The sequence below is a fragment of the Lonchura striata genome, chromosome 19 (genome assembly GCF_046129695.1).
Source record: "Lonchura striata isolate bLonStr1 chromosome 19, bLonStr1.mat, whole genome shotgun sequence".
Lineage (NCBI taxonomy): Eukaryota > Metazoa > Chordata > Aves > Passeriformes > Estrildidae > Lonchura > Lonchura striata.
Genome location: NC_134621.1, coordinates 9,454,450 through 9,466,219, shown reverse-complemented (window position 1 = coordinate 9,466,219; position 11,770 = coordinate 9,454,450). Strand labels below are relative to the sequence as shown.

The 11,770-nt window shown below is 42.5% G+C and overlaps 1 protein-coding gene across 1 annotated transcript in view; it reads right to left on the bottom strand.

Moving 5' to 3' along the window:
• Window positions 1-1,188: 1,188 nt before the first annotated feature.
• Window positions 1,189-11,770, bottom strand: part of GNA13 (G protein subunit alpha 13) — a 29,270-nt gene continuing 18,688 nt past the window's right edge. Inside the window, exons 3-4 of the mRNA XM_021537017.2 lie at window positions 10,314-10,364; window positions 1,189-6,019 (exon numbers count right to left, since the gene is read on the bottom strand). Coding sequence (XP_021392692.1) covers window positions 5,447-6,019; window positions 10,314-10,364 — 624 coding nt within the window. The 3' untranslated portion in view covers window positions 1,189-5,446. The remainder of the gene's footprint in view (window positions 6,020-10,313; window positions 10,365-11,770) is intronic.

The window sequence follows — 11,770 nt, the reverse complement described above, 5'->3', positions numbered from 1 at the left end:
TTCAGTGTGGTGAGGTGATCAGGAGCCCAGGATAGTCCAACACCACTAACTCATTCCTAAGAAGAAATTATTTAATTTATAAATTATATAATTTTATATGGTATTATTTAATAGAATTATCATAGAATCTTGGAATTATTTGAGTCAGAAGGGAGCTTAAAACTCATCCAGTTCTAGCCCCATGCCATGGCAGGGACACCTTCCACTAGACCAGTTTGCTCAAGGCCTTGGTCCCCAAAAGCTTCACCAGCAGCCCAGGTGAAGGCAATGCCATTACACCTGTGATATTTGGATTATAAAACCCAACAAACATGATTCCTTAAGCTGAGCTCTAGATGGGCTTGGTTTTACTCCTCAGGTGGCATCTCAGGAAACAGGATGCAAAGAAAAAAAAAGAAAAAGGCTTCAAAAACACCTGGATTTCAGTCAGAGGAGCATCACAGCGTTCAGCTGGTGTGACTTTTCCAGAGTGAAAGGGGAAAAGGCAGGACCTGGAATCCAGGGCACAAGGAGCTGAGCTGAGTCCCGGGCAGGCAGCAGGTTTTGGAGTGGTCTCAGCGACCAGAGGAGGCTCTGAGAGCCCCCAGGCCCTGCCTCAGCCACACTGAACCCTGCAGCTCCTGCCAGCAGCCCCAGCAGCAGCGCTGGGCTCCAGCTCTGCAAACAAAGATCACCTGGCACAGCATTTCTGGGCATTTCCACAGCATGCCAGCCACTTCTTGTGGAAAATGAAGCACTTCAGGCCTATAAAAACTTGATGAAAAATCAATGTTTTGCTGCAAAATTCTGCAGCCAGTGAGCCTCTTCTCCAGGAGGCAGAGGCTGGCTTAGTCAAAAAGATATTAAAAAAAAAAATCAACTCTGCTATATCAAGATCCATAATTCATAGAGGTTTGTCGCAGAACACACCCAAGTGCCATCAATATTTTAAATATTGAGCACAAAACCGGCTGTCAAGTGCAAGTCAGAATTTCCTGGTGCCTCCCTGCTGGGGACAAAGTCACCAGGCTGAGCAGAACCTGGAGGAGCCTTCTGAGCAGAGTTTGTTTGACTCTGTTACATATTTTATTTGAAACACAAGATGTGTTTGCAGGAGCAAACCAGCCGGGCTCTGCCAACCAACAAAAAGAGTCAGCTGGCTGCCTGTGCTGGTTAATAAACAGAAAAAATGATTTCATCACACCAACATGAGGCTGTATATGTTTATTCATAGTCAGTAATTTTTGTACACAAGGCAAATATTAATAGCTGAAAGGCAACACTTTTGGAGAGTATGTACAGAGCAATGTACAAGCAAGTGTAAGAGGTTTGAAACTATGAATTGATTTAACCGTTTCATAAAAAATAAGTGATGCTTTTTCTTCTAAGACCTCCCTTAGAAATAATTTATTGCCAATCTTAAACTAAAGCAAGGAGAGAAAAAAAAAAATTTACAATAAAAAGTAGTCCCTGGAAAGTTTATAAAAAGTTAAACATATAAAATTGTAAGCCACAAACATTTATACAAAGCTAATACAAATCTTGGTTTTTGTTAAAGATCTATGAGGTTGTTATAAAATATATTTTTACATAAAGGCTTCACATAAGGTAAGCTCTCACTGCTACTGAAAGCGCAGGAAAGCAGTTTTAAATAGTCTGCAATTCAACTTATTTTCAAGTACAATGCAAAGAAATTGCAAAATGGCACTGTATTGCAATGCTGTGTAATTAAAAACTACATTAACGGTACCATCAGAGAGACAAGAGCTGTAAAGTGATCTGGTGAACCATTTGCATGGCAGGAGATGTCCCGAGGGCGTGGAACAGGAGTGGTGCTGCAAAATGAACCTTCTGCAAGTCCTGGAGGGAAGTGCCAGGGGAAGTGCCAGGGGTGCCCTGGGCACGGGCACAGCTCAGGCTGGGGGCTCGGGGCTGCTCCCACCCGGGCTGGGAGCCACCAGGAACACCCCCAGCAACACCCACCCACCCCAGCACTCTGCTGGATAATGCTCAATTAAAGCTACTCACAAACAAGCCCCAGAAACAGCCTTTGAGATCAACTTGACTTTTGTTTTTGTAAGAGCAGTTATTCTAGAAGAAAGCTGAAGTTTCACACAAACTGATGGCTTATGCTCCCACGTACAATATATATATATATATATAAGAGTAACATTTTTAAAGCCCTGATGAACAGCCACAGTTTTTAGGTATCAATCATCTCAGCTGAACGCTCTGCAACAGGGAACAGTCACTAAAACACCAATTTCACCTTCAAGTACAGCTTGTACAGCACAGTGGTTTATCTCCATATGGTCAGTGATCTTTAGAACACAGCTCACTTCAGCAAAGAGAACTAAGGAATTTTGGGAAACTTGATTTTCTGGGATACTTCAGCTTCTATCTGCTTTCCCACCTTCACTAGGAACACATCCCAACCTTGTACCACAGACTGGTTTCCATGAGGAAGCTTTTCTCTCACCAGCAAACCGTAATTCTGGTTGTTTCAGGACAAAACCATCCTGAATTGTAATTCTGGTTGCTTCAGGACAAAACTCAGCCTGTTCAGAGCATCAACCCTTCAGCTCTTGTACCAGATTTACGTCCTGCTACAAACAAATGATGTGTAGTAACAAATCTAATAGGAAATGCACCAGCCCAAGGTGTGCTCCATTCAGGAAGCTCAGGAAGAGTGAGCCTGAAGATGGACAAGGGTGCTGATTTGGGGTTTTTGGCTGTAGGGTAGCACAGGAACCATGTAAACAGGAACATCCAGGTGCGTTGTCTCACCCCTGTCACACATGGGAGTGGGAAACCCAAGTGATTTGACTCAGTTATTTCATTTAAACAATTCATTTCTGCCTGAGATTCATATAGTGCTTTATCTACCAGGGTCTACAGGTGACCCAGCACTGGGGTCCCCCTTGCTCTCTTACACACCCTGGGGTTCACAGGAGAGTGATCTGAAAGGACTCAACAGGGATTTTTGTGGTGGTTCTGGGGAATTTCCCCCACTTTAGCCAAGGTCAGCAGTGCCCAGTGCCTTGGTGACCCTGGCTACATCCTTAGACTGACATCAGTTTTGAGAATCTTCAGTAAATTAACAGGTTCCACTGACAAAAAATTCATCAACACTTCATATAAATTAGTTTAGACAAATCCCTGGTACTCACCCTATCATCCACTACCAGTCTTTAGTCTTTTCTGCAATCATCTGGTCTGACACCCTCCCAAAGCACCTACTGCAGACCTCTCCAAATCAACTGGTTTAATCAGGTGTAATCTCTGTTTTGAAAAGACACTTGTTGAGACAACTGTCAGCAAAGGAAAAACCAACCCAACTCCTCCTCCTGTTGACAACCAAGGGCAGGAATTTGTTTTCTGCTTTCCAAGACTGGACTGGGAGGCCACCAGAGGTTTGTGTCTGTTCATGGAGCACTTAGAGACCAAAGGAGAACTTCTGCTCCCATCACAGGTGTGCTGCTCAGTCCTTGAAAGAGCCTCACCAGCCTTTCCTGAGGTCTCTGCTTCATGCTCCTTCTTGAATTGCTCACATATAACCTGAACACACCAAATCAGAAATAATCCATGTCCAGTAGAGACAAAATCTACATTAAATATCCCCATCCAAGATTCTTTTAACCCTCCTGACATCAGTGCTGCATCCAGACTTTAGGATTATGTTTAGATTCTGCACTGTGACTTCTCCCAAGCTCTTTTCAGAATTCTTTCCTCCCCAAACAGTGCCTGATGGCCAGAATCACAGACTAACCTATGACTATTCACTGGATGATATAAAAAAATAGAGGTCTTTCAAAGCACCTAACTAAATAAAAATACACTACTCCCCTTCTACTGCCAGGAGAACGAGGTACAGAGATGTTAATACAACTTACAATCACAGTAAGTAAAGGCTAAGTTCAAGAGACAGGCAGCTTTCCTATGCTCCCAGCAGTGACACCACCATGTCACCCCTGGCTCGTGGGATGAGAATAAAAAAGTATTCAAGGATTGGCCACCAGCATGATCCACAGGAACTGGCCAATTCCATGGGGCAGAGTGGCAGCTGAACTGCCCACACCACTACAGCCTGGGGGAAACGTGGTAGGGACACTGATTTTTATATCACAATCTCACTCTCTTTTTGCAGTGTGCTGTGGGGTACATCAGGATTGCTTTATTTTCACTATTTTTCATCATTATTATTATTATTATAATTTCTTCTTTTAATCACATGGCGATGCTAACAACTCCCCTTAAGAAATTAAACAAAACTGCAAAAGGACTTTGGGTAAAATGATCACAAGCAGCACTCTGGAAGAGGCTGTGCAACATATTTGGCTCAAGTACACTTAGGATTGCTTAGACCCAACTGGAAAGTCTCAGAAAGAACCTCATCAGCTGAAGCACATTCTGCTGGGACACGGCCTTGAATTTTTTCAGAAGAAAACATTCATCTGCACGGTGTCAGCTACACAAGGCCTCTGCTGGGAATTCATAAGGCCACTGAAAATACCAGAGGAGGACAGAACACAAGGAGGCACTTAGGTTTGCAAGTCCTTCTCTCCATCAGCAAACGCTCCTGACTCAGAGGAGGCGCCCGGGAAGGAGGCAGGGAGTTCAAATAAAGCAGTGCTAAGTTAAAGCGCTCCCAGAACAGGTGACCCACAGGTAACATCTGCTCAGTGAAGATAAAAAACACAAGCTGGGTTTGCTCCCCCCTTCCCACACCAGAATGCCAAGAGGATTGATCAGAGTGCTCTGTGCTTCGCCATGGCTCCAAGACGTGTGGACGCCTCTGGAGTGAATCCGTGTACTGTGCCAACCATTCATCCCTCTCACTGGACTCAGCACTTCCTGACAGATATGTCTGAAACTCCTGATCTTCCGTATTTTTGAAGCATCTCCTATTCCAACCCAACACCAGTAATTCAGTAAGATTTATACTGAAGCAGGAAGTACATTACACCCAGAAAAGGGCTGCAAAGAGGTGATTCCAGCAAGGGATCTGATGGGATTTCTAACCAAAAACAGACCTGAGAAATCATAAGTCAGCTATGGTATCACAGTCTTCACAATGAAGTCAGATGTGAGAAGTTTCTCTCTCTCCCCCCCCCCCATCTTAAATTACTGCCACAGTCTAATAATTGCAACAATTTCATTGACGTTTTGACTTGGAATTCTGAATTTTCTAGGATAATACACATGTTGGTAAAAGGTCAAATTTACCACTTTACAGGTAACTTAGACATAGGTCTGCTATAAAATTACAACTTGGGTCAACTTGAAGCTACACTGGAAGAGATTAAGCCTGAATTTCTGCAGAAATTGGCAATAATGTGTTCAGCAGCAGCTTTTAGCCACATATCAAGAAGTCTGACAGGATCTGGATTTCTCTATTCCTGCTGTAAACTTCTAGTTAAAAAAACAACACACAAGAGTTACTGAAATAAAGCAGTCTTTTTGCACATCACTGTAACATCAGCTGCTTGAGGTTGTCGTGCAGGATGGTATCCTTAACATCACGGAAAACTAGCCGGATGTTCTCTGTGTTAATAGCAGTGGTGAAGTGGTGGTACAGGGGCTTCTGCTGCTGGTCCCGGCGTTTCGTGCGAAAACAATCCACCAGGAATTTCTGCACATCTGTTAAGCAGTGGGGATCCCCTTCAAACTCTGGGAAATAGTCTTTGATGCTGACTTTCTGTACTTTTTCCTCGAGCAAGTCCGTCTTGTTTAAGAAGAGGATGATGGAGACGTTGCTGAACACCCGGTTGTTGACTATCGTTTCAAAAATGTTCAGGGACTCCGTGAGGCGATTTGTCTGCCGGTCCTCCATGAGCACCTGGTCGAACTCGCTGGAGGACACCAGGAACAAGATTGAGGTGACACTGTCGAAGCACTCGAACCACCGCTTCCGTTCCGACCTCTGGCCGCCCACATCCACCATCTTGAAAGGGACATTTTTGATTTCAAAGTCGTACTCGTGAATCCCTTTGGTGGGCCTTCGTGCCAGCAGGATATCTTGCTGTGAGGGAAGGTAATCCTATAAAAATAGGAAGAGTTTTTTGATTAGGATATGATTATGGGTATGGGCACAGCTGAGCTGCAGTGGAGAGAGCAGCCTGCATAGGAACAGAACAAGGTTTTCAATAAAAAGACATGGATGTGGATTTCCATGCTAACGTTGGAGCTTCTGGGAAAGAGCTGGAGGCCAAAGCAGGAAACACACCCAATATTAAATCAGAACACGTACCCCAAAGAGTTTTCCCTTTGCCACATGACAAGGACCCATAACCAACCTTGGAGGCGAGCCAACCTCCTCATGCCAGTTTGCCTCATTCTGGATCACTTCATGCTTCCTTCATTCCCTTCCCACAACACTGCCAACACTACAATGCAGCAAATGGGTTCTAAAGCAGCTTTCTCAAACCAGTAACTACGGGATATCCCATGCCAGCTGTGGGCTCCCCATTCCTCCCATGCTCTCCTGCAACGTGCATGACTGTTTCCAGAAAAAAAAAAACCAGCTGTTCCACTAAATAACTGTGAAGCAATCAATTATGCCTGAAAACTAACACCTAAGCAACTTCTTGTGTTTGAGCCATGCATCTTTGCATCCTGCTGTATCAGTGCACAATGGTGAGCTCATGCTGCCTGACTTTGCCCAAATTTACTGTGCAATAAGTACAAGAACAGAGGAAGAATGGAAAGCTGGGGACAGCAGTGCTTTCCAGCCTGGGGGGCACAGACAGCTGTATCCTGAAGTCCTCCAGCCCACCTTTCCCCAGAATTTAGGAGGTATTCTTGAGACTTTTTTTTTTTTTTTTTTTTGTTATATGAACATCATCAATGGATGCAGATGAAGAAGAATTCTTATTAGTTGGCTTTTGACAGCATAAAATTCAACAGTTGGATTGGGGATTTCTTAATTCCTAGAATTACACTTTGGTCTATGGTCCAAGTCTTTCTGTTATCTGCAAAGTGCATCTCTACCACACAGCTGCCTGTGCTGGACTTTAGAACCTTGTTGTTCAGATGTTATGGAAACTCTTCCTCCTATTTTTCCAGCATTTCTCACCCTTTCAGAGAGTGCAGTTTAGGTTTTGGAATTTCAGTCTCTTGTTAAAAAGTGAATGATCTATGATCTTCCTTTGACAGTGCCAGTTCCCACACTTGGAGCTGTTGTAAAGACATGTAAGAGCAAGGTTCAGAAAGTCTGATTCAACCAGTTAGCTGGGTGGGGGAACAGGCACACAGAACCATGGCTATTTCAGTATTTGTATCCCAAGCTTAAGGCAACTGGGCAAGCTCAAACAACAAAAATAAAATTTAAAAATCATGTAGTAAGTGCAACATTTCAAAAGCTCAAGGATCACTCTGCTTTACCCTGTAAGTTCCAAAGTGAAGCTAGAGAGAGAGGGCTTTGTCTGAATTCTGGGTTCCTTTTCCCGAGCTGCCCATGACTAAGGCACTGATTTTTATCGTGGCACAAATTACAAAGCAGCTCTGAAGCACAGGCTCCCCACCCTGCAGCCTTTGCTGCAGCACTGTACACAGCCAAAGCCCACAGCACCAAAATCTGGAGGGGAGGAGAACTGCTAAAGCAACATCCAGTTCCTTCCAAACTAACCAAAAGAGGTGCTGTCACCCCCTTGTCTGATTAATGGACAACTTTAAAGGGTGATAAGACTTTTCCCTTTGTTAAATATATCTTGGGTCCTTTCTACTGAAATTAGACAGAGGAGAACAATCAGCAAAAGCAGTGCAGGGACTATATGAAATGTCACTGGGCACATGTGAAGGGATTTTAAGCAAAGCTGACTGTCAACATGTAGGCAAGAGTGTCACAGGTTCAACACTCATTCCAGCTTCCAAATGGGAATGTATATTCTTTTGTTTTTCAGGAAGTTATTCTCAGCTTTCCAGAACAAAAGGAAAAAAGTCTTAGGAAAGCTCAGGAGTGACTGAAATTATTAAATTATGTAAATAAATAAAACCAACTAATAGAATAGGCAAAGCCACATGCACCTTCAATATTGAAACAAGGGCACAAAGCAAACTCTCCTGGGAGTTGGCCTGTAATGTTTATTCAGTAAAGCTTTCAAGAACAAGCTTATCCTCAGAATTCCTGACAAATTCCCTCTCAAGTACTGTTGCTCATTGAAAATTCCTTCCACACTTGCAGCCACAAAGAGAATCCTTTCAAGAGCTTTCTACTTCTACATTCTACCATGGGACTGGGTATCTTTAGGGTCCCCTCCAACCCAAACCACTTCATGTTTTAACAGCAACTCTCAGGAACTCACCCAGTATTTTAGCTCTCTTTGTGAAGGACAACTATGTTTTCTCCCTCGTGCCCAGATCCTTGGAATACAAGCAGTTTGCCCCTTTCTCAGTGCAGATCCCCTTCTCCATGTCTGAAGACTGCAGTATCAGGTGAGTATTTTCCTTGGATAGCACTGATGATTATTTTCCAAGTTCTTTCAATGTTTTGCTATTGTCAATAAGTAGTTTTTTTTCCCTCAAGCATCCTCACATTGATACTGATTTGGAACATGTGCTTTCTTCCTGATTTTCCTATCTCCTTTCTCAAATTCACCGCAGTCTGCTTCTTCTAAAGGAGTTCCTTTGGTTATCAGCAGCTCTTCTGGCTATCACATCACTGTTTGCCTAGTTCAAATTACAATTTAAGGCATGACTAAGATCCAGTCACAAGATGGAAAGCCAAGTCTCTCTGTGAGGTATTTTGGATACATACAGTCTGCACTGGCAGTTGAAATAGCAACACACAGTAGCAAGGAATCCAGGAGATCCCACGCACGTCTGCCTGTCAGATACTCTTATTCTGCTGATCTGATTAAATCTGAACATTAAGTTCTTTTCCCTCAGTGCTGTTATCAGCTCCCTTTTGGCAAGAAGCACGTGAATTGCAGATCTACGTGTTTATAAGCAATTTAGTTGCAAGTCAGCCCAGTTGCATCAGATAAGAACAAATACTTTCATTTACAATTTGGGGAAACAATTGTTAGACATCGTCTTGCATATAGATAAGAATAAACCAGAAGAACCTATCAAATCTTTCACTAACAAAACTTAGGTAGTGCTTTTTCCCTCACAGATTTAACATTTTTTACAACAGCAAATCCTGATGAGTCCCTCTGATTTTTAACACCAACTTGAAGCCAGAGAAGCTGTAATTCACAGCACTGCCACAGAAATATCAGACCTGCAGTAAGTGTGTTTATGTACAAAAATAATAAAAAAAACCAACTGCTGACTAAGTGACATACTTTAATCAAAGAATGGACCAAAGTTTCTCCATGAAGAACTTCAAAATGGAGCTGCAAAACTCTATCCAATATTGTTGGGGAAAATCCAAGCCCTTTGAAAGTGAAAGACACTGGATTCAAAGACCATGAGAAATCTACTGCTGGCAGAGAGTCCAGCAGCTCATTAGAGTAAGTGCAGATCCCCTCCTAAGTGCAAGTTTTATATCTTGAGACTAAATCCAAATTCAGAGACCAGGTGCTGGAGTTTTCAAGCCAGAGATCTGGGAAGCACAATGACCAGCAGTGCTTTAGTTAGAACAATGGCAGTTCAAAGCAGAAAAATAGTCTGGCTTAAAATGTAATCTGTTAAAAAGAAAAATGAAATTAAGCATGATGTAATAGGGTTTCACTGAAGTGGTTTGGATTCCTTCATGTGTTACCATGAGCTGGGAATGACCATGGAGAAACCGCCTCCCCACAGAGTACAAGAACAATATTAAAACTCCTGTTTTAAAGGCAGTTTTCCCACATGCTATTCCTGCAATCCAAACTGATGAGCATCAGCAGATACCTTCATTATTCAAGTGCTAATTAACAGTTCTATAAAAAGTGTATTTTACAGAAATTTCAGGTTTTTCTCCAGAGAAAACAGACTTTATTCTTTACTGAGTTTATGTTGAAGTAGATATTGCTGGAAGGTACCACTGACCTGTGACTGATTTAACTCAGGAGCTCCTAACTGGATGTGTAACCCCAAACCCAGTTGGTTTTTAGATGTCATTTAGTCTCAAAAAGCTATTTTAACAGTCTCCTGCCTGGCCAAGTATTTGTAACTTGTTTTTTGTCCGATTTTGACAGATGGTTTATTTCCAGAAAGTCTCCTGGCCTTTACATTGCCCTGTGTTTTTGACATGCCAGTGATGAACTGCTGAAATAATGCAACAGTCCGAGTTAACTAAAGATAAAGTTATTGGAGTAACACTAATTACGTTTCATCTATTTAAAACCCAGAGATCATAAAGACTACTTAAAACTCAAGAATGGAAAGACAAATAAAAAAGGACTTACTTGTTCTCCAAGTTTATCCAAGTTGTCCAAGAAATACTTTACAGATTCCCCCTAAAAACAAATCAAACAGTTATTTAAATAAGCGACATCCTTGATCCCAGTAGTTTACATTCTGAAGTCCAGATAATTTATCGAAACCTACATTTAAGCATTGTAAGCTTTAATCACTGCTCTTTTTAAAAGCAACTATCCTAAGAACACAACTGATGATTTATTCTTAGGCCAGTTAATATTTAAGCTTAAAAGCATAAAAGGCACATTTATAATAGTCACATTCTTTCCAAGTTTAGACTTGATAAATAAATCCAAGTGTTATCCACAGGGAGCATCAATGAAGCAGCCACACCTTCCTTATGAAAAGAAACATTCAATTCCTCTGAGGCTTTGCAGAGTGTGCACACACAGGCATTCAGGTGCAGGAATTAATCACCAGAGAAAGTTCATTTATCCTGCAGTGCCACAGGACTCATGCCCACAGGTACTTCCCTGGAGCACAGTGAGTGATGAGCACAACACAGCAGACAAAGCGTTTTACTCAGGTTTCCCATCAGACACCAAGCTGGACCAGAACATCTTAGTCTGAGTGATGAGCAGAGCTCCAGGCTGCTGTGCATGGTATCACATTTATTATCCAGGTTTATCTTCTGGATTCAAGTCATCCCTGTCCTGACAAAGGGTAACTGCAGTTTTTAATCCCTCCAGTAATGCGGAACTAAAGATTTTTTCACGGTAAACCTGAATCAACCCTGCAGAACTCCATCAGGGTGCTGGGATTAAGGAGGAATTCTTCCATGGATACTGTTGCACCTGAACTCACTTGCAATAGGAATGTACTGATAGAATTCACTGCAAAGGAAAACACCTTTTTAAGGTTCTCAGCATCCTCACAGAAGCACAAATCTGCTTCCTTTTGGAAACTTAATTACCAGCTGTAACTTACTCATTTTACAGCAAGTGCAGAGAATAAACCACCTGTGTTTTCACTCTGCAGGTGGAAGAGCAGGAATTCTGACTGCTTTCTTGATGAGAAAATCAAACACCATCTGAGATGGGGCTGACTACACCTAATCCAGACAAGTGAATTAGGACAGGAGCTACACCCTGATAATGACTTCCCCTCGCTTCACTCTTAACTCTGCAATCTTATCTAGGGGAGAATATAAACCTCACTATTCAACTGTGTCATCTAAGCATCTGCCCTGAACAGAGCAGGGTAAATAAAGGCCAAAAAGGGTTCTGGCAGACACATCAGCAAGGTACCTTTGCGAGTTTTCCAGGCACTAAAATAAGTTACAAAATACAAGTAGATGCCACACCTTTCAGTGTGCAATTTGAACATCAATGTTTAATGAGGCAAAACTGGGGCTCTGGTTGGAACATGCCTCATGCTCGACACACCTGCAGGGAGAGAGCCCAACATCTCTACTACCTTCTGTTACCTCCTGTTGTGCTCAGCT